Source organism: Amblyomma mixtum, chromosome 3, assembly GCF_055824585.1.
Source record: "Amblyomma mixtum isolate Tamu chromosome 3, ASM5582458v1, whole genome shotgun sequence".
NCBI classification, from domain to species: Eukaryota; Metazoa; Arthropoda; class Arachnida; order Ixodida; family Ixodidae; genus Amblyomma; species Amblyomma mixtum.
The window spans coordinates 133225913-133249499 of NC_143014.1; the positions used below are offsets into that span (position 1 = coordinate 133225913).

Genomic DNA, 23587 nt, shown 5'->3' on the forward strand with positions numbered 1-23587 from the left:
AATCGCGCGTTGTTTAAACATGCAGAAAATCTAATCTTGAGCCCCCCCGTGCAAAGACACGTAGCTTTGTTCTAGTTCCACCAGAACAGATGCGTCAGGCAGAGACAAGAACCCAGTGGTCGCTGCTTAGGGTAATTCCGAGAAAGCTGGATAAGAAACGCACACCACAAAACGAAGGGTCAGAGAGTAACCTTTATTAACCAATGCGAGGAAGTAGTCATGCCGCCGACAGTAAAGTCGATAAAACATAGTCATGCGAGGTTTACACAAAAATGTAGAAAGTCTGACATGACAACGGCGTTTCTTCGGCTCAATTTTTGAGGTCATAAGAAGAAAAGAAATTCATGCACAGTACAACTGACAGATGCAAAAAGTGACACTAAAAAGTTCTGGAAGCCTTAAAAGAAAAAAAATGCAACCGACGCTGCACTGTCATGCCACGTGCAGGTACTGCCATTCGGCCGTCTTCACTTGCTCTTCCTCTTTTTCGGACCGGCGGCCCTTGGCTGGCGCCCCTTGCCTTTAGCGGGCTCTTTAGCCTCTTCGGAGGAATTGGCATCGCGCGACGTGCTAGGCCCTGCTTCGTCATTCGCTGGCGTCGGGTTCACAGGAATGTTCGAGGCAACTCGCTCCAGTTGCGCGTTGATGGTTTCCAAGGCCTCGATGGTCTTCATCTGGACCGTCGCTTCGTTCGCCCCCGTTTCATCGCGCAGGAAAGCCCGGCCACTGTTGCTATCACTCATGCGCGCCAGGGCCAATGCTGCTGCCACCGTCATTCCGTTCCCAATGATAGCATCTGCTGCCAACCTGGAGACGACCCTGTTCTTGTGTAACGTCCGCAGCAATTCAACGTCGCGTGATTCCCTCCGGTTGGGTCCGTGCAGGAGCCTCAGCTTCTTAATGGTGCAGTTGTTGGTCACGCCGCGTTGGAGGTAACTCTTGAGCTCCTCGAAGCCCAACGCGGTTTCCTGAATGAGTGTCAGCTCCGTAATGCTGCTGTTCTCTCGCACGACCTCTTCGAATGCCTCCGCAGCGACACCGTACAGTTCCCATCCACCCCCGACGGTGACAATGTTCACAATATGGGAAGCAGCCAAGCCGCACATCATCACTGCAACCTGATCAGCTGTGGCTGGAAACAGCAGCGTAACATTCCTGAGGACTTCGCTTTTCTCGAACAGCTTGGCCAGGCAATGGGAGCCTGGTGCAGTCATGGGCACGCCTTCGACACACAGGGTAGTGAGGTTGTCGCGCAAGAGCAACGAGTACGCCAGCATGCTGTCCCTGTGCTGGACCCGTGAACATGCTAGCCTCAGGCCCCGTATGGACACGGCTTTTTTGGATGCGCAAATCCTCTGCAGCAGCATACTGTGCCCCAACGTGAAGACAGCATTGATACGCTCGCCCAAGCCCAGTACGAAGACCTGATGCAAGAGGTGCGCGCTCTTTCGTTCGTCCGCTCCCAAGTCACCAAGCACCAACTCTTGCAGTGTCTTGTTCTGTGCAAGCCCTGCGAGGAGGAACAAAAGGCTTGCACAGTTCAGCTGGCAGCGCTCAACGGAAAGCTCCTCCAGGGTATCGTTCAAGGCCATCGCGTCCCCGAGTGCAGCCATGGCCAGGCTCTCCCTGACACCGAACCTCGATGTGGCGAAGCTCAGACACTTGAGGCTATGGTTGTACGTAAGCGACCGAGCTAGGCGCTGCCAGCCGCTCATGATGTCCAGGTTCGCTTCGGGAACGAAGAGCCGCAGTGTCAGGCGCTTCAGGGTCGTGTTAATAATCAATGATGTGGCCAGATCGTGTAGCGACAAATGTAGGCGAGGGCTGGTATCGACGACTTCCAACTCGGTGAGAGTGCTGTTGCAGGCAAGGCGATCGAAGAGACATGACAACCTGCACGGAAGATTCAGGCTGAGATTTTGCAGCTTTGTGTCCAGAAGTCCCGACGCTGCGTCTTCAAATCCTCGAATTCGCGTACGCTTTTCCCGCAGCACAAGCACCTTTGGCTGCTCGTGTTCCAGAATAGCATAGCCTAGCCGCCGTACACCCAACGGGTCAATGCCTAGATCTCGTAGAACGAGACGATTCAGTCCTGTGCTTTGAGCGATCAGATCGCAAAGCTTCACTACTTCTTCCCGATTCAAGTGCAAAGAAACCAGGGTTAGTGCCGTGAGGCGATTGGCGTTCTTGAAGAGCGGATAGATCTTGAAGTTGACGTGAAAGTTAGGCAAGCCTCTTAGTTCAACTGCATCTAGATGCGCTTGGTTCAAGGAGAAGAGCTTCCAGAACAGATTGGAGTGGTAGCGGGCGACAACGGAAGCATCCACCAATACTTTCGATATGCAACGGTGCTCTCGCAGCATCCACAAGCACATGCACATTGAAAGCATGTCTCCCGGTCCCGTGAGAATGTCATGCGCATTTTCCATGGTCATAAAGGCAAAAGAACTCTCGTGCGCTGCGAGCATTTCCATGCCACGCGGGTTCAGGACTCCGTTAAATCGATCGTGGTAGGCGAACGCCCAGCAGTCGCCCTCTTTCTGGCCATGAGTACATGGGCTGAAGAAGGAGTGCACCAATTCAGTGCCGCTGCGAAAGCGGCGATCAGCGAGATCCAGAAATCGCCTCGCTCTAAGGACATTTTGAAATGTTTGTGGTCCTTGGCTGTACAGCAAGTTCGCGAAATCTTCCATGCGCTGGGAAGCATCGGCCAGACCCTGTATGAAATGAACAGAGGGGTGTTCGCGTTACACATTTTCATGTACACTGCACATTGTACCAGCTTCAAAGTCATGTCATGTGTTGACAGAAATATAACTCGGTTATGGTCACTGCTTAATGTTTTGAAAGTTTGAAACGAAAAAAAAATGGAAGAAAGAAAAATATAGTAGGAAACATCAGCAGTTGCGATTACTGAACCGGTTTGAAAGATTTGAAGAGGTAATTTCCGTTCTTATTTTACTATACGATTCGCATGAAAGCAGCTTGCACTTGAGCAAACTAGTATTGGAGGCATGGATCTCGGTAGCACAACAAATTTTCAATCACTCATTTGATCACAAACTTAGTAATGCCTTTTATCAGAATGACAGTAAAGAAAGCAAAGTTTCACGTATTGTGGCTTTGAGGAACAAAATGCTGTGATCATAAACTTCGCCCCATTTAAGTCCGTCAAGTAATCATCCAAAGTATCAAGCAAACGAGCAAGGAAGACGTCGAAACGGACAGGAACTGAACAGACATTCTCCAGGTGAACCGGGACCAAACCGAATTGTACCGAATTCAACCTGAGCCGCAACTTATGGCAGGAAACGTTCCTGCGATAACCGATAGCCTACACCAGTGAACGTCATCTGCTATTACCTGACAAATTATTCCATTAACTTGGCTTGTTTTACAAACGCCTTCTATTGAGGACTTCATTCCATTTGATGGGTACGAATGCTTCTTAGCGCCTCGGTCAGAAAAACCGTGTCGTATGGCATTGTTTGTACATATAGCACAGCAGTGAAATGCTCATGTACGTTCCAACCTCTCGTTTACAAGCTTCCTTGTGGATCAGTCAACACTCATGCACTGCACTGGGCAGCCATTGCGAAATTTTTTTTTCCACGAATTTACTCAGGCAGTTCTAATTGGTAACAATGTCCTTAGGCAACCCAAATTATTTCCACTGGGAAATCTCAAAGCTAGGGTTTCCTCTATGTACCAAATATTTTCATAACAAAAAACTTTCAGCTCTAAAAAACGCCGGCAGCTCGTGTAACAGGTCTCGACTTTAACGGCGTGAGGGCAGATTTCTCTCTATTCGAGGCAAGAGATCACTTTGTTATTGTTTCCGCTGCCTCGAAGAACCCGTTAAAGATGTCAGATTAAGAAGTCTCACACCTAAAATATTGAGAACGCAACGTAAAGTCATGTGATCTGGCTGGTAGGGTGAGGAGAGACTTTAGGAAGGTTTTATTTTCAAATGCAATGCGTCTTTAATGGCAAAAATGATGCTTATAAATAAAGAGACCGGCTTTGCAATTTGTCATCTGATCATTATGCATCTCTTCATTCTGCTCACTAGCGCGCCTAAAACCTAGACAACCGAAGTCCGCCTCCACAAGCAGCTTCCAACACTGCTTAGGCCAAGCAAACAGCCACCGTTGAGACAACTGTGGTTCAGTTGAAACTATGCAGCACTATTTAGTAAGTATGCTCAACTTATGCAGGGGAGCAACCACACTACGAGCACAAATTTAAGACACTCACAAAGTCTATCAGCCTGCCCTTTGCAAGCAGCGCTGTGCACTACGTTTCATTCGCCTATCTGGAGGACGCTGGACTCTACCAACTGTGTACTCACCCCAATCAATGAACGCATTTTTATTTATTTTTTGTAATTCTTTTATTTAACTTTTTGCTTCATCGTTCCCTTAGCGCCTTTCTCTCCGAAAACATCTCCCAACACCGAGTAGCTTTTTGATAGCACTAACGCGCTACACTAGGAATTAGACGAGACAAAACGGGCTACACTGGAAAAGCGCGCTCTAGCATGTCGGCGCTTTTCAAACGTGGGCTGAAACATCTGCTCCGTAATAAAGAGCCTGTATCTCTCTCTGTCTGTCTCTAAACCGCGAACTGTCAGTCACTGAACATGTTCCCATTTAGAAATTTCCTGCTTGGACCTAACTATTGTCAGTAGTATGTACAGTCTTTGAACTTTCAGTCACTGAACATTTTCCCATTCCGAAATTTCCTGCTTGGACCTAACTATTGTCAGTAGTATGTACAGTCTTTGAACAAAGTAACCAGGCTGCACGTTTTTCTTCTCAGTCGTATATTAAAGCTATTATGCCAGACCTCAAGCTCTTAATCTCTGTATGGTAAGAAGAACCGCTGTTGTCTTTTTTTTTAATCTTTAGGGAAGACATGCGGGCTCTGACACGAATGAGAAGCAAACCATGTAGCCTGGTTACTTTTGATAAAGACTGTACCATCTGTTGCAAAAAATTGGAGGGTACACTTAAGCTCCAGCTTGAGGGTGTGATGCGATAGTGATGGGTTAATTCCCACACATGCGGGATTGGTCATTTACACATTTATATTCATAGATCAACGGAAGTCCTCATACCACTCCTTGCGCATTGGCGCAGCGGTTAAGCGATGCGCCACTGCCCTGCGATGGCTGGTGCTGCCACAGTGACACGTGACCTAGGTGGCTCACCTGCCTCCTAGGGGATTTTTCGTTGATTTTTCGCTCACGGTCGACAACGGCGGATTTTCTGCGTTACGAGCTCCTTAACACTGTTGCGTTAAAAGTTTACTCTCCACCATGCCGTTGGGATGAAGCACGGTCGACTAAACTTTTGCCACACACGGTGCGTCGATGAAAAAAAAAAAAAAATTAAGGGCGATCAAAAGGGTTGTTGCGGCGGAAATACGACAAAATTTTTATTTCACTTTTGTCAGTGCACGTTAAAGAACCCCAGGTGGTCGATATTTCCGGAGCCCTCCACTACGGCGTCCCTCATAGCCTGAGTTGCTTTGGGATGTTAAACCCCAATAAACCAATAAACCAATAAATCTTTCACTTGCTAATCTATTCTGATTCTATTCAGGTTCTATTCTTATTCCATTTCTATTCGTGACCGCTTCATTTATTCAATATTGCTGAGTCATTCTTAGTTCGGCGACTGTCTGCTTTGCCCTACAAGTGGAGAGGACAGAGGATGGCGGTTAGCAGGGGGCGGGAGGAGAGAGGGCGACGCCACTGCAGACACCGGACAAGTTTCGCCCTCTTCATCGCACTCGTAATGCTAGCATGTGAAAAAAAAAAACTGTTGCTCACCAAAAAATATATATTTCAGATTTCTTAAATGGACAGTTTCTTAATATGGGTGCTGTTCTTTTTTAGAAATGACTGATCTCAAAAGCCACGTGAAATGTTCGCCCTTTGCATGCAAAGAGTAAGAAGCTGGTCAAGTCGGCTGAGGTGCACTGGGGCAGCCATAGGAGGTTGTCAGGTCCTCAAGATATGGAAGCAGACACAAAGCTGTGTGTATAGTAGCGGAATCGCACGAGTAGCATGGAACTAGGTAGTAATCTTCTCCTGTGGTACTATTCAATGCGTCCTGTAATATTACAGAGGAACAAAGCATAACCGTCGCAAGTTCTCGTTTTACATCTGCGCCGGGTGGTTTAATTGCAAAGAACGCGCCTTGATTTGGTGTCTACACCTGCGCATCCCGCTTCACGCCCTGTGAGAATTGTGGCCTCAGCCACAGCCTAGTTGTGCACTGCTACCTTTCTCAGCTCAAGGGGCATGGAAGTGGCTCGATGTCGATCTTGCAGACGCTCCTTTAGTATGGATGAAATAAACTGCCAAATGGAGCGCCGCAACACTTTTTCTGCTCCTGGAAATGCGGCCTTGAATTTCCTTCAGAAATAGGAGACGACTCTGCACCCAAGAGGTGCCCGTAGCGTCATTTTCCAACCCTTCTCGGTGCTGTGCGATGTCAGTTAAAGAACCCCAGAAGGCCGATATTAATCCGTAGCATTCCCCTACGGCGTCCCACATAACCAACGTGCAGTATCAGAACATTAAATCCCACACCCTTCTCTTCTCAGCTGAAAAAAAAAATACAGACATGAGCTTTCTGAATAGCTGGATGGCTGTTGTGACTTCATAAGTGGATACTTTAGTGTCTGTTGAGAGAGGCTTTCCAGAACTCTAGCACGAATACGTTCCCTATGCTATTTTAACTCAGACAAAGCATCGCGGAAGAGCGACACTAGTACGGTCGTGTATACAGCACGTCTTTCTACGCATATTCTCATGAAGCAAGGTGCGTGCCACTCCTATCTGCGGCAGCGTGGTATCGCGTTCGTTAAACAGGTTGCTTCAACTGAAGGCGGGCGCGATTAAAAATTTAACAGAACCCCCATCACGACTGGAAAGACCTGAAGTTGGTGGCAGCTGCGTATCTTATTCGTCAGCATTCCTTGCACTCTGCATAGCTTATTAATGGATGAAATATTTCAAGCCACCTTTTTGGTCTAATGGTTGACTCGGAAGTGTAATCAACGTCAAGAAACCCCGAACAGACGCGTTTGCGAAACTATATCTCGCGCAGTGTTTCCCTTTTTTTAGCCATCAGAAAAGCAGTGAAATTGAAATAAAACGAATCCTAACGATAAACGGACGCGAACGGTTCCGCTCGAGGTGTGCTAGGATAATATATTCCGTTTGTCCTCACGCCGAAATCGCCGCGGTCCCAACTGCACACCATAAGAATGCTTTTGCTTCATCGCTTACGTGCATTATTGGTTCCACTAAACATGCCATTGCTCGGTCGCTCATCTATAGCAACGTGTTTGCAGAAACGCGCAGGACAGGTAAATTAGCTCTTGTAGTGGTTCCTCTGTTACTTGCTTCTCAATGGTATACCGCTCTGGACGCTACTCTACGTCTATTCACCGTGATATGGAACCACTTGTGGGGAGCAGTGTCTTACATCCCAGCGCAAGCTTTAGGTACGGCTGGGGAATTCATAACGCGATGGCGTTAACTGACTCGTGTCGCATAAAAGCCGGCGTCGGAGTCAGCTCCGTCGGCCGTGAGGGAAAAATCAACACAAAAATCCCCAGAGGATCAATCTAGGTGGAACGAGGGCCACGTAGGTCACGTGACCTTGTGGCGTCATCCCAACCTGTCCATCAAATTGTGAGAAAACTGCCCACCGTGGCAGGTGGCAGTTAAAATGAAGGAGTAAAGACGCAAAATTTATAACGAAAACAAAGATATGATTTGTTTCATGGGCGTAAGATTCCTTTTAGCAAGTTTCAGCTGCGGGCGTTCAGTGGAACATAATTCAATATGATTTTGAATGCTGTCCGAGGAGCCGCTCGGAATTGCCACACACATTGATTGATGTCAAGGTGCGCTTGCCCAAATAATTGTGACGTCACCTAACCCAGTGGTTGTTCTCGAGAACAGCCAGCGCCTGCTGACGTCATGAGTATTGTGGTAGTTTAGGCTGTTCGGTCGACCGCGACGTCAAGGTGTCCTTCAGCGCTGCCGCCGACCGAGACTCAAAACTGCCGGCCCAAAATCGTTCGCAATTATTAAAGCTGCGCAGACACCAAATTCTTTGCGTCCATAACGTAAGAGTAGCGCAAAACGAGGACGACGGACACAAGGGGAGAGAACACACACCAACAACACAGGCGCTAACTTCCGACTGACGAAGAAAACCAAACCCAACTAAGTGAACGGAACCTGAGCAAAAGTAGCGCATGCGCTGACCTAAGATAAAAAATCGAAAAAAGGTGCGAAAAATGCGATAAATGCCTTACAAGATAACTGCGTTAGTACTCCGTCCATTTCCTTGTCTAAACGAGAGCTGGCCTTCTTGGGTTCAAAACATCCGTGATCTCACATTTTTTTTTTATCGCATTTTTCGCACCTTTTTTCGATTTTTTATCTTAGGTCAGCGCATGCGCTACTTTTACTCAGGTTCCGTTCACTTAGTTGGGTTTGGTTTTCTTCGTCAGTCGGAAGTTAGCGCCTGTGTTGTTGGTGTGTGTTCTCTCCCCTTGTGTCCGTCGTCCTCGTTTTGCGCTACTCTTACGTTATGGATCAATACCGACTTGCCCAAATTTCCACCCTGGTGAATCTTTGCGTCCGTGCCCCTTTAAGGATTGGTCGGGAAAGGTTGCTTGGGGAGAGCAACCTGGGTAGCACAAGCTCCACCGTTGGCAACTCCTGCCATCGCAGGGCAGTGGCGCATCGCTTAACCGCAGCACCACTGCGCCGGGAGTGGTATGAGGACACCCAGGGCTCTGTGAAAGTGAAGTAGAGACTGACCATGTATGCGAAGTGATACACCACGAGGACCCCATGAAGCTGTGGGGACCCATTAACGACATCGCGTCATGCCCTTAGGGCGTAGATTAAGTGTCCCCTCAAGTTTTATTTCTGAAACCGCCTCATCTGACTGGCACTGAAGGAGACGATGAGCTGGCTCCGCGAACATTTCTGAGAGGCCAAGGACAAGTCCTCCTCGTAACTATGTCGTATCGGGATAAAACGGGTATTCAAGGCTTAGCCCGCCCCGTCGCAGAAAATCGATACGGGCCGCTGCTCAGAAGAATCAGATGTAGTGCCAATTTCGCGTTTAAACGCCAACTGGCACTGAAACGCGAAGTGTGCCTTCAGGCGGTGTCCGGACACTGCCTGATTGTTTAATTCTACCCAATCTCGTTAAGGTTAATTAGGTGACCTTTCAGATATTAAATTTCGGATGGGACTTCCAGCTTTAGAGTTGTAAGCGTTCTAAAAACGTTTATTTATATGATTTCCAACTTCCTATCAATTATTTATTATTATGTAGTTGATAACAATTCCCAATTTATTAACTGAACCCAATGCATTTATAAATGTTTTCTGGGGCACTCTCAAGGTTTTTCAAAATTTTGTTGTCTTACATTTAAAGATTCAGAAGTCAGGGAGTTGAGTAGTTAGGCATTTATCAAGAGTATACAAAGAAAGTACTGCGACGCAGAGTAGTCAAAAGCATGCTCTGACTTCCCTCCGCTTGCGCGCCGGTGTGCTTTGAGAACTAAGTGACAACGTCCGTGACAACACCAAGTGACAACATATCAAGTGCGCTACGACGCTCATTCTTTCACTTGAGGCAGTAGGAAAAATCAGCAAAGGTCCGTGAATACCGAAGCAACCCTGAAATTAAGCACTTAACCAAGACTGTGGCCCTTGGAGAGATATGTAAGCTCCTTAGTACATACAGCGATGATTACAGCAGCCCTTGCTTCAGCCATGTTTTCCTGGAATCCCCGCTGCGGCGGCTACCTTAAAATGGCGCCTAGTTACAGACCGTCCGAGATGGTTCCTGGAGTAGCCTCTGCAAGAAGAAGCAAGGAATAGTCTTTAGTGCTAAAGCGCTACTTCACGGGGCCAAACTTAACCTATAATCTTCTGGCTTGCAGGACCTTGAGGGTGCATAAATAAAATAAATATTGCTGCGACTGGCTTTCGAACCCGCGGCGGCGCTCACAGATCAGTTTCGCTGGCCTGTAAAGGAGAGCACTATGATATCGCCGCAGCCGATCACGCCTCGCGTTAAACTGCAACACTCTCTCGCGCTGTGCATCGAACATCGTCGTCTTAATCAACTTCCATCTGTGGCGCGAACAGACCAAGTCAGCTTAACCGCGATCAGATCAGTTTAACGCGAGTCTAGCATTGTCTCCAGATGTTCGACGACCCAGCAAAGCAAATCGGTTTAACTGCGCTAAATCCTACCACTTTTTTTTTATTATTATAATGAACGCAGCCTCAAGATTCAGCTCGCACGTGCCTTGAGCGGACCATACTTGTTAAAATTTTAGCAACGAGGTTTGGTTTGGTTTGGTTTGGTTTATGCGGGTTTAACATCCCAAAGCAACTCAGGCTATGAGGGACGCCGTTGTGAAGGGCTCCGGAAATTTCGACCACCTGAGGTTCTTTACCGTCCACTGGCATTGCACAGTACACAAGCCTCTGGAATTTCGTCTCCATCGAAATTCGACCGCCACGGCCGGAGCTGAACCCGTGTCTTTCGGGTCAGCAGCCGTGCTCCATAACCACTGAGCCGCCACGGCGGCTGTTAAGCAGCGAATATATTTTTGTATCTGCTTGAACTCGAAGAGAAGGCTGCATGCGCACAAAGCACTTAGAGCATTTTTTTTTTCACATCCAAGATGATAACATTGCAAACACGGCAGACTTGAACGCTCATAAAGCCACCTACAAACAAAATTACACAAAATTCTCTATACTGCTGGTGCGTTGGGGGCACCAGTTAGTTTCGGGGCAATTGTACCCACCCCGGTGGCTCAGTTGCTTTGGCGTTCGGCTCCTGATCCCAAGGTCAAGAGTTCGATCCCGGCCGCGGAGGCCGTATTTTGATGGAGGCGAAATGCAAAACAAGACCGTGTGCTGTGCGATGTCAGCGCACGTTAAAGGGATACTGAAGCAAAATCTGAGAATTGAACAAAAAGGCTGAATATAGATTCTCGGAATGTGATTACACCCAAATCTAGTCGTCACTGCGCATATTTTTCAGCGGATGGTTTTGTTTTCGATGTTTCATGAGCGCGGGCCAAGCCCTTCCGGTCGGCGCGAGGTGGAAAGCGTGACGTCATGACACCCTCCCGCGGCGACAAATATGGCGGCGCCCTTCGATGCATGAAACCTCGCTTCGGACTGGTTGCGTCGTTGTTACTGGCTTCTTCAGCGCGTTCACTGGCCATAAATGGGCCACCAGTCTTTCGCTTCATCTACTGTTGCACATAAGAAAAGAGTAATAAATTTGCTTTATTTTTTATTTAGAGTGATGATTCTGCCCCCTTTAGGCTAAGAGGGGTGGCGGTTTGTTGACAACAATGCTTCCCCTCCTAACCACCAGATGGCGCCACTAGTGTGAACATCGTCGGGCTTGTTTTAAAAGCGAGAATGCTAGAAATGGCACAAGGTCCGGACAAAGTAGCTGCATTTAGCGGACGTAAGCGTGCATAATGTTATGGTATGTAGGCAGCATCGATTAACATTTTGACATATCTGTGTACGCCGTGAGCAGACGACAGACATAGAAAAGCCGCGAGTAGCGATGGCAATCGTGCTTCTGCGGGAACGGTGGGCGCGCGGGTGTTATGACGTCTAGTCGCAGCTTCCACAGGCGGCCACCAGGTGCAACGATACGGCAATAAATCGCGAAAAAAAGCATGTTATCCGCCTTTTTCGCTAAAATGCTTGCCATAATTATCAATTTTAGCAGTCAAGCTTTTGTTTACATGCAAAAGAGCAGCTCCAAAAGTTTGGTTCAGTATCCCTTTAAATGAAATCCGAGCACAGAAAGGAAGTCGCTACCATGTTCACCCTCATGCTGGTCAGGGTAGAGCGAGAGTGCAACGCTACCGAAGTCAGTCTTGCGACATTTATTTTCTTTATCACCCCTTAAAATTGTAAATTGTGTGGCTTAGCGTCCCAAAGCGACTCTTGGGATATGAGGGACGCCGTAGCGGACGGCAGCTAAACCACCTGTGGTTCTTTAAAGGGATACTGAACCAAACTTTTGGAGCTGCTCTTTTGCATGTAAACAAAAGCTTGACTGCTAAAATTGATAATTATGGCAAGCATTTTAGCGAAAAAGGCGGATAACATGCTTTTTTTCGCGATTTATTGCCGTATCGTTGCACCTGGTGGCCGCCTGTGGAAGCTGCGACTAGACGTCATAACACCCGCGCGCCCACCGTTCCCGCAGAAGCACGATTGCCATCGCTACTCGCGGCTTTTCTATGTCTGTCGTCTGCTCACGGATTACACAGATATGTCAAAATGTTAATCGATGCTGCCTACATACCATAACATTATGCACGCTTACGTCCGCTAAATGCAGCTACTTTGTCCGGACCTTGTGCCATTTCTAGCATTCTCGCTTTTAAAACAGAAGCCCGACGATGTTCACACTAGTGGCGCCATCTGGTGGTTAGGAGGGGAAGCATTGTTGTCAACAAACCGCCACCCCTCTTAGCCTAAAGGGGGCAGAATCATCACTCTAAATAAAAAATAAAGCAAATTTATTACTCTTTTCTTATGTGCAACAGCAGATGAAGCGAAAGACTGGTGGCCCATTTATGGCCAGTGAACGCGCTGAAGAAGCCAGTAACAACGACGCAACCAGTCCGAAGCGAGGTTTCATGCATCGAAGGGCGCCGCCATATTTGTCGCCGCGGGAGGGTGCCATGACGTCACGCTTTCCACCTCGCGCCGACCGGGAGGGCTTGGCGCGCGCTCATGAAACATCGAAAACAAAACCATCCGCTGAAAAATATGCGCAGTGACGACTAGATTTGGGTGTAATCACATTCCGAGAATCTATATTCAGCCTTTTTGTTCAATTCTCAGATTTTGCTTCAGTATCCCTTTAAGCATTGTACAATACCCCTGGGGAACTTCTACGCAATCGCACAATATGCAGGTCAAGATCAGAGTTACCGTCCTCCGCAGAGCGCTCGTGGCAGTGGCGAAGCTAATTCATTAACGAGGCTGTTGTTGTTGGCCTCAAACTAGTACTGCATGATTGGTGAAGCGAAACAAGTTATGCGTGCCTGGAGTTTACGAACGTCCTAGGTCATTTTGGCTTCGTATGCCACCCATGCTTGAGAATTCCCTTTGCATACATTACAAAGTAGGACAAGCTTTGTGTTTGTTTAGTTCGTGCCCATCGTAACGGTCGGCCATTTGATTGACGATTGTGCTCGCTAGCTACAGGGTTTGTTTGCTTGTTTTTCCCCTGAATTGTGGTATTTGGGGGGAGGGGCGAAAACTTGCGCAGCAAACAAATTTGGCCTTTATTTTTCAGCTCTACGAGAGTTAGCGTGTCATATCCGCATCCCGTGACAGAGGGCAAAGCAATGTTGTGCGTTGTGTTCAAAAACCTCAATCATTAAGACTAAGCAGCACGTGACAATCGTTGCTGCAAATAGAAGGGCACAAATTGTAGTTTCTTTTTGCGCGAATGTTTAGGCCTCGCGATTTTGTACTTGTTTTTGGCGTCTGCTCGCCTACTCTTCCCACATATAAGCAGCCATCTGTACTACATGTGCGGAATTCTGGCTTGAAAATTTTAAATTGAAAGCTGCAACATCCACGACGTTACCAAAAAGCAATCGGCACTGCCAGTTCGACTCGGCAAAAAATTTCAAACGCTTCCTACAACATGGTTCAAAATAATTTGCCTATCGTTGAACCGCATTCATTTGCAGTCCTTAGCGCTAGGTGCTAAGTTCTGCGTTCATCCGAGGACTCTCTCAACATAGGGTAGCGCGTTGCAGCGCAGCGCTCGGTATGGGTGCCGCCTGAGGTCTTGGGCCAGGGTAGAAACTCTTGACTGGACCGGATCGACACTGAACATTCACTGAATCCCAGAGCTTTCTTTCTCGTACTCACCGTTTGTACCCGTGGTGTAAAAGGTTCTGTGCCGAACTTTGTGGTCCGGGAGGCCTGGGTCTGTCCGGAAAGCGCTCAACGCAGGGCACACGGCAGCGACTGGAACCAGAAGGAGGCAAAGTCAAGGCAAGCACGCGTTTCCGCGACATATCGACACGTATCCGCAAATGCGCTGCGTAGTCCCCTTCTGGATATCCGCGAGGAAAACGGCACAAGAATGAAGGCATCACTAGCGCCTGGCGTTGCACAGGCGGAAGTCGTGCATACTGTGCGTTGAAACATTGTTCAGCTCGGAAGCTCTGGCGGAGCATAGCCGTGCTGCCTGACACGCCCGTTTTATTATTTGTGCATGTTCACACAGTGCAGTTCGGAAACCGCTCGCAGTGCTACTCGAAGGAAGAGCGCGGTGCGTAATCGAAGTTCGCCACCCCCACAAGCGTTTGGTGCTTCACGCGCATCTGCCAAAGCGCAGACGCAGTAGGCTAGCATTTACGTCGAGTGGTTCGCGGCAGCACGTCGCGCAGTGATAAAGCATTCTGATGTCGCGCCTTTGTGAAGTCATTACTGAGCATGCGGCTCTTCCCGATCATAGCGATTCACAAAACTGGCATGACTTGCGCTAGTATCTGTTCGTATTTTTCGAGAGAGTACACCGCAGAACATAGCATTCAGCCCTTAGGCAAAGTGAACAGACTCGGGGAATACTCGCCCTTCAAGTATTTCGTCCATACGTCTATGCGGGGTTGTGACTAGGGCCCGTATGCTAGGCATTGTGTCCCGGCTACTTCTGCGCGGTGACGCTTGTACTGTCAGAATTTATCAACGCTGAAGTGGCAGCCACGACTGCACTCCAAAAACCAATACGCCGAAATGGGTGTACAAAAGAGTCCTCCTGCGCAGTCTTTTATAACAGAGTGCGCTCGTGGACAGCGTATTCTCTTTTTACTCTTTTCTGTGTAGAGTGTGGCGCCGGCCAATCAGGTGATGAACCGTTGACACATAAAAACAGTTCGTGAAAAGCTCGCAGCAGTGACTACGGAAATCGTGACACTCCGGCATCCGACCGCAACAAAGCAGGCCAACTACGCCCCGTTATTCCATGCGAGCGGCTTTGAAAATTCGGTCCATGATTTGCACGCACTAGCTACAGGCGACCTGCAGTGGCCAGGCGGCGCTGCAGTTGATGCTCTGGGCGCCTAAAAACTTGCCCTCAGTCGGCTGGGTAGCGATAAACGTGGGACCATATTCTGAACGTAAAGGCGCGCCTATTAGGCTGATAACATTCCTTGCCTAGGTGCTCTCGACGTAGCCAAGTTGCTGACGCACGCAACGTGTGGCTTCGACACAACGCAGAAACTCGTGCCAATATGCTCAGGCGGGTCTGCCTAAAAATTATTCCCCCTGCCTTGCTGGGCTCTCTACTAGGGCGCTACAATCGATACAGCAAGCTCCATCGCAGGTTCCCTATAGACTAACACCGTGTTTACAAACAAAGCAATATGCAAAGCGCCGATGGTAATATATGGAAGCAATAGTTCCCAAAAGTTATCTGATTTCGCAGTGCACCTACGATGTCGTCCCTTCGTGAAGAGCAATTAAATTCATTATAAAACAAGTTCTGAAAGTATGAAGCGTCATTTCGACGGCAATGTATATTTAAAGCACATACGCATGGGAATGACTCTCGGCTGAGGTTACGGAACGGCAGCGTGGCCCATAGAAACTCATGTAAGCAAAACTATTTCTCTCGTTTCACAGAGCACTCATGGAGGCGGCTGCTTGTTAACAGTTGGAGAGTGCTTTGAAGAAGAGTGTGACAAAGTACGCTTCCTCATTTCGAAGCTATCTTTGTAAAACGCCACGATATATATGTGTGTTGTGAAGACGGACATACCTCAAAAGGTGCTCTATCCCCTGGTTTTTTTCCCCAAATCGCTCAAATTTCTTGTGCAGTCAGACATGTTGCCTCGTGAGCTACGTTTCTTCGCATGACCTGTTGTTCAAATTAGAGACTGTAAATAGGTTTACGCCGGAGCCGGAGTCGGACGGTCTATCGTCTGCCGCGCCGTCTGCTGCAGTGGGTTCTCTTTATTGCACTTACAACGGCGTTTGAGAACTGCTTTTTCAGGTAATGCCGTCTGGGCTATCTAGTTCGAACTACTATATTAGTGAGTAAATGTATACGCACGCGGCAGCGTATGTCGGACAACAGGAGAATCTTGCGCGATTCGGGGAAACGTCCAGCTTGTAGAGCGCATTTTGGGGTGTGTCCGGCTTCAAAACTCATTTATCGTGGCGTTTTACAAAGATTGCTTAAAAACGGCGTACCATGCGTTGTCACACTCTTCTTAAAAGCGCTCGCCAACTATTAACAAGTAGCCCTTTTTAACAAGTAGGCCGCTTTTTAGGGCTCAAAATTTGCACAAGGGTGGCACTTGGCGGTCAGTTTTGTTGTTATAACGTTCGCGTGGCGTACTTGCGTGGTTCGGTCAAAAATAATCGGAAATCTTCATCGCCGCCGCGGTGGCTCAGTGGCTATGGTGCTCGGCTGCTGACCCAAAAGACGCGGGTTCGATCCCGGCCGCGGCGGCTGGAATTTCTTTGGAGGAGAAATTCTAGAGGCCCGTGTACTGTGCGATGTCAGTGCACGTTAAAGAACCCCAGGTGGTCGAAATTTCCGGAGCCCTCCACTACGGCGTCTCTCATAGCCTTAGTCGCTTTGGGACGTTAAACCCCATAAACCAACCAACCGAAATCTTCATCGTCTGTGGCGACGGCGAATCAAAACTGTCAGCTTTCTCAGTAACGATGCGAGTGGCGCCATCAAGCACCCTCAAGAAGAACGAGAACTCTACCGTGCGGGGAGGTTGCGGAGAAACTCTTGGGAGAAACTCAATGTGCGGGGAGGGGTGCAGTGGCGTTCAACAACGTTTTCTGCGCCAAGTTCTGATAAAATAGCCGACAAAGCACTTTCAAACAAACCGCGCAGCCGCTTTCACCCCTCTTGTGTTTCACCGCAGCCTCAACCAACGTTTTTAGATCCCTTTCAGTTCGAAAGCTGCGGTGCGCGGGTTGTCGCCTTCCCGTTTCCTGCCGCGCGGTGGCGCTCGCCACGCTGTTTGCCCGACCAGCGTGGCCCTTCGCGCCTACGCCATCGTCGCCGCCGCCTGATTTGGAGCAGCCAGCAGATATCAGCATGGAAGATATCAGCTCTCCTGTGCCAGTTGTTGGCAGTGACGCTTATCTTACAGTATACAAAAGCTTCAAGCAAGGGTGCTTAAAGCATCCCACCAAAAAGATGCTAGAGTTTACCAACATTGTAAACTAAGCAATCTCGAATTCTTTGAAAGAAGGTCCCGTTTTTGGGGACATTTTTTGGGAGGTGCTAGACGAGCTGCAATTGCAAAACCTTGCTCGGCTTGGATGTGCAGAGCATATGGCCACTTTTACATGCCAACTGCTGCATTTTGTCATAGTGAAACGCATGCACTTTTATGCGAGAGACAACCGTCGGCTGGAGAACAGAGAAAAGGTTATTGCAAATAAAAAAGCTCGCCTTCTGTAGCCATTCCCTCCGTGCTTCCGATTTAGTGTGTCTGCATTTAATGCTTGTCTGTGTTCAATGAAATTAACATTCTAAAAATGAAAGTGCATGACGCTGCTCCCGTCTGTGCGATCATTGCAAATAAAAAGCTCTTCTATAGTTAGTCCCTCCCTGCATCCAGCTAAGTGTGTCTGCATTTATAGTTGTGTTCACTGAAATTGGCATTCTAAAGAACGTGCAAAATGCTGCTGGTATGTGCGGTGCTTCGTTGATAATATAGCGCGGAATTTCGTGACTGATCTAGAAGTGGAACATCGCTAGTTTTAACCTTTCATTGATGTGTCGTGCATTCTACCGAAAAAATATTGATAGCTTTACTCCAACATACGCATAGCGCTAAAAGTCGCGAACGCGATGCGATAAAGCGCAATGCAAACGATTGGTATTTTGCGAACTGGCATCACCCTGCGCTTTATCTCACCCTTACTAGCCAGGCGAAACATCTATTTAACCATGAGACTGAAGTTTCAACGTGACAGCTACAAAAGTGCAGCAAATTTGAGTTCGACGTGTTCGCTCCCAATGTTACCGGGGATGAGAACAGGCTGTCACAGCAACTGCCAAGCGCGAGCGCTCCGGCGGCTCCGGGCCGACAGCGACAGCAGCGCCGCGTGGTGAGTGGAAGCGGACGGGGGCCGCTTTCTCGGGCTCGGCCCGGGGGAGCTTGCAAACTGAAAGGGATCTAAAAACGTTGGCCTCAACGGTAGAGTGCCCGTTCCTTCGGCCGGCACAGATGGCGCTACTGGTACGACTACTGCGGAAGCTTGCCGTTTCGATCAGCCATCACCGCAGACGATGAAAATTTTCGATTATTTATGACCGAATAAGGCAAGTACCCCATCGAAACGAAGTTTATAACAAAACTGACTGCCAAATACCTCCTTTGTGCGAAATTGATGCCCGAGCAAGCAAGCGGTTAGGCTAAGATTTTTTTTTTATTTTCTCTGATTGATGCAGCAGTCAGTATAGGCCACGCTCCCGTTCTGTATCCTCAAAAGGGAGTCATTCCCATGCGTAGGTGTTTTTAATACGCATCGCCTTCGAAAGAAGCGTCATACTTTCAGAACATGTTCTAGGATGAATTTGCTTGTTCTTTATGAAAGAAGTACATCATAGGTGCACTGTGAAATAAAAAAGACTGCTTAAAAAACTTTTGAATCTATGTACAGGGTGTTTTGTATTTATCCATCAGGGTTATAAAAAATTTTCCTGAACAAGCCACTGCTCTATTTCTGCTCAAGCACAGACCGCAGTGTTGCCTATTACAGTCTGCGTTTTTCAATAAATAATTTAAACATCGGAACTTGCGTGAATTGTCCGGAGTCGTTGAAAAACTGGAGTAGTCTGCGCGCAGAATTTTCGTCAAGGCGAGCGGGATAGCCCATTTCAGAGGCTGCGCTATCTGGCGAACGGTGAGGCAACCAATATTCCTGCTTGGAGCTGGGATAGGTATCGCACTACCCCAGATGGCGCAGCCTGTCGAATCTGGTGCTCCACTCGCCTAGACGAAAATTCTCCGCCCAGACGACTGCAGTTTTTTGCCGATTCTGAACAATTTAGACCCGCTCCGATGTTTAAATTATTTATTTCGAAACGCGGACCATCGTAAGCTACCCTATGGTCTGTGCTTGAGCCCAAACAAGCAAGTAGTTTGCGCAGAATAATTTTTTACAACAGAGACAGATAAATACTGAACACTCTGTATTCATATTGGCGCTAACTTTATATCGCCCCCCCTCCCCCCCAAAGTTTTCCCCCTGTCGTTTCAGTCGGCGACAGCAGCAGCATTGCAGCTTGCTCACGTCACAGATAAGTGTTGGCCTATAGGTTCCAATACAAAAACGTATACGTTTGGCCGTGTTCATCAGACATGCTTCAACAACTGGCGCAGCGTAAGTCGACAAAGAAATGAAGACCACACATGTCGTCTTCACCCCAGTGTCGTTTTATGCAGCGCAAGTTGTGGAAACATCTCCCATTCAGTGCGAGCAAATTATAAGAAGCTCAGGCTACCTATTGTGGACATCTCACCAACTGCATATACTAGAGCAAGCTTTTTCAAGGCTGGCTCACCCGTCAACGCACCGGCTCTCATCAGCGCAACTTTCGCGCCTCGCTGCTGAACGGCCCCGAGAGTTTCCTCCTCATTATAGGTTTAGACAGAATGGACGATCCACAATGGTTTCCTGCGGTCAGGCCATCCTTCAACACGGCGGCAACTGGCGCCACATTTGTGCGTGGCAACGCGTTGACCATCGAGAGAATGCGTGTAATGAGTGACTGGTGGCCCATTCCAGAGGCGAGGGGGAGCACTGAAAGGGGACATTACGCTCTGCCCAAAGGCGTGGACCTGCATGTGATTAGCACGCATTGTTTTGAAAGCGTATTCAATCGAGTGTTTAAGGAGTGAAGAAAAAAGCAAAAAGCAAAAAAAAAATTCAAGTGCAAATGTCTCATGAGGAAAGGAATGTCGCAGTAATTGTCTTACTCTCGCTGGACACTTGAACCACGCAGTGAGAGAAGGGACGAAGGGAGTAGCGAGAGAAGGCAGCGTAAGGAGGCGGCGGTCAGAGTGGAGGACTCCGCATAATTTCGACCACTTGGGGTTCTTTAACGGGTGCTGACATCGCAAAGCAGGGCAGCTTTTCATTTCGCCTTCATAAGACAACGGCCAGCGTTCCATCTAGCAATGTCGTGCTCAGAAGCCTCACTCCATTACAAATGCGACACCACGTGAGGTGCAAGCAGGGAAGCCATGAGCCCGCGAACAAACGTGTGTAACGCCAAGAGAAACCTATGAAACCTATAGCACGCTTTTCCTGTTGAATATGTAAATAAGCCTCGTCTTCTCTACATTTGTTACGATTTGACCTAATCTGTCAAGAATTTTATGAGCCTCTTGTATTGCACCACAAGTAAAACGTTGCCGCGCGTTTACAAGAACATAAAAAAAATGGCTGAGGCTCAACTTGGTTAAGCCTGGAGAATGCGAAGCATCATCGTGTCGCGTAATTTGGAGGCGCACAACCACAGCGACGGCGCGAGGTGGGCCCCCGTTTCTCCACTGTCGTGACGTCATCGTGTCACGTGATGTGACGTCATGTATCACGTGATTTGGAGGCGCACAACCACAGCGATGGCGCGAGGTGGGCCCCCGTTTCTCCACTGTCGTGACGTCATCGTGTCACGTGGTGTGACGTCATGTATCACGTGATTTGGAGGCGCACAACCACAGCGACGGCGCGAGGTGGGCCCCCGTTTCTCCACTGCCGTGACGTCATCGTGTCACGTGGTGTGGCATCATCGTGTCACGTGATTTGGAGGCGCACAACCACAGCGACGGCGCGAGGTGGGCCCCCGTTTCTCCACTGTCGTGACGTCATCGTGTCACGTGGTGTGACGTCATGTATCACGTGATTTGGAGGCGCACAACCACAGCGACGGCGCGAGGTGGGCCCCCGTTTCTCTACTGTCGTGACGTCATCGTGTCACGTGGTGTGACGTCATGTATCACGTGATTTGGAGGCGCATAACCACGGTGAAGGGCTGAAATGGTAGCTAAAGTAGTATGCTTCGCATAAAAAAACTAAAGCTAACGCGCTCCCACACAACTGCACAAGAATCAGAAGCCTGGTACGTGAAAACACCGGGCCGGGCACAAGCCGCGAGCTCCGGTGGGGCGCGTGCTGCCTTTCCGCAGCCCCAACAGAGTCTGGCTGTTGTGCTGTGGCCAATGCTCCAACAATTTTTGCAGTAAAGGCGCGAACGGCATAAGTAATTTTCACTGCAGACCACCGGTATCGTCTTCAATTCCGATGGACGAGACGTACGCGACGAAGTCGCAACACGCTCAAAGTCCGAACATGGCAACCGTTGCTCTCAGCGGGCCTATTCGGCTAAAACGCGTAAAAACACTAAGGCAGGCCATACCTCAACAACCCAGCTGCTACGCGACTAAAGGCTCTACTGGGAGGTAATCGAAAGCGATGCAATTGAGGCCCGCCGCGTATGCGAAGTTAGGGCTAAGAGCCGAAATTCTGAACAGTAAAAACCACACCTCAAGCACCTCCGAATACTGCGACTCATAATCGCGTTTAGCTGCGCGAGAAATATTCAGGTCCGCTAGCATATGAACGACCCAGCAACCATCGGAACGGGGGCCCGAGGTACTGCGCTCGCGCTTTCCCGAACAGAGGCCCAAGACGTACTGGAAAGGCTGAAAAACCAGCCGGTCGGACCAGCCTGCCAGACTAGGCCCTGGGTAGGCAACACGTTGCCATGCCTAGTAGCCTAGTACACCTAATCGCTAAAGGAAAAGCGCTCGGAAAAGCGGAGCCCAGCGAGGGACAGTACTTACGGCCTGGGAGGCGGGATCACCTGGACCAGCTGGTGCACGCGGCGCTTGCACGCTCTTTCACGTGCCCGGATTTGGGAGCACCTTCCTCGTCTTCGCCCAAGTTTCCATCCAGGATGCTTCAAGGTACTCCTTGACGCTGCCCAAATTAACCTCAGAAAACCTTCTGTGGCGTGTTAAGAACAACGAGAGGCAGTGCGCCAAGAATAAAAAAATTAAACAGAGTGCCTCATTTGGAAGTAAAGTCCCCCCTTTGCATTGGGCGGCTCTTTTTCGTCTTCGTCATCTTTTCCCTGATGGCGCGCTTCAAAAGCCCAAGAAAAGTGAGAAAGTAGGGCTGTATTCTTTTTGGATACTCTCGCTATACCAGCGTGGCCAGTGTAGCATGACTCTATATTGCAGCGACAGCTGTTAGGCGCCCATTCCTCGCTTTCGCGTCGTAGTAGTCCTATGTCGTAGTAGCCGGTGTAACCGGTGGGTGCGTTGCCATAACGGCTACTAGGAAGGTAGACCTCACCCTGTCGCCTCACCCTGTGTAGACCTCACCCTGAGGACTACACTAAAGCCACAACCTGCTCAGGTTTCCGGAAGAAAATATCTTCGACTACCTTATATAGCATATTGACAGCCGTATCTTAATGCGACATGGCAAGTTCCCAAAATAAAATCAAAAGTCAGTTTTGCCTCCCTGTCGGCAGCACATGAATTTAGATCTTCGGATCTGCGGGATCTTGTTGTGCAGTGTATTTCAAGCCAGTGTTCCGAACGGTTCCTCCTCTGTTCCACTCGGCCCCCGCTGGCGAGCTCTGGCCTCCCTCTGACATGCAGAATCCCGAACACAGCCTCTGGGCTGCATGCATGGACACCCAGGGCTGACATTCGCATTCCCTCTCTCCCGGCTTCAGCTGCACGACGACCTAGGTCTTCGCGGCCTCAGCGCTTTCGTTCGCGATCTTGTGCTCGGCACAAATGAGAACTACACGATCATGTCAGTTGGGAAACTCCGCTTCGAAATCTGACTAGTCCCAGTGGCCACTATGCAGAGATTAGCAGACGGTCTCTCCGCCTATCAGTCGGACTGTCAGCTATCGGTGGCATCCTGGAGCTTTTAATTCCCTAGTATAGCTGTGTTTTGAGCCATAGAGTTAATATACTGCCGAATCCTATGATTGCCATTTTGAACAGCGCTGATAAGTTCATCTGAGCACCGCGACTGGCATGACAGTCTGTAAAAGAGACACTGCGGAAAATACACCCAACTTTTGTTGCAAGTAAAAATCAATTATGTGGCTTTTTTGTTGATCTTTTTAGGACGGCAAAATTTATCACTGAGAAAATTTCATTTGAAGTTATTTATACTATTCGATCCAAACTCGTGACCAATACACTGAAAAGCACTCTATGATTACCGCTTTTAATGAACGGTGGTGTAAACCGCGCACTAAAAACTGTGTCGGTGCAGCGCAATTGCGATGGCGGCACATGTATTTATTTTTCTGGCCTTTTCTCGCTCAGGCAAGTTCCCTTCTCAGTTAATGTAGCATTTTGTCGTTTGAATGTTCGAACGCGCTGGTCGCAGGACCAGCACACATTTCTGGATGCTACAGTGGACACTACCACATCTACACTGGAG

At 48.7% G+C, this 23587-nt stretch overlaps 1 protein-coding gene across 4 annotated transcripts in view; it reads right to left on the bottom strand.

Annotated features, from left to right (window-relative positions):
• Positions 1-212: 212 nt before the first annotated feature.
• LOC149351981 (uncharacterized) overlaps positions 213-23587 on the bottom strand; it is a 73725-nt gene continuing 50350 nt past the window's right edge. For all 4 annotated transcript variants that reach the window (XM_089581215.1, XM_089581214.1, XM_089581213.1 and 1 more), the window contains 3 exons: positions 13997-14095; positions 9793-9908; positions 213-2717 (listed from right to left, as the gene is read on the bottom strand). In XM_089581215.1, coding sequence (XP_089437341.1) covers positions 468-2717; positions 9793-9825 — 2283 coding nt within the window. In that variant the 5' untranslated portion in view covers positions 9826-9908; positions 13997-14095 and the 3' untranslated portion in view covers positions 213-467. The remainder of the gene's footprint in view (positions 2718-9792; positions 9909-13996; positions 14096-23587) is intronic.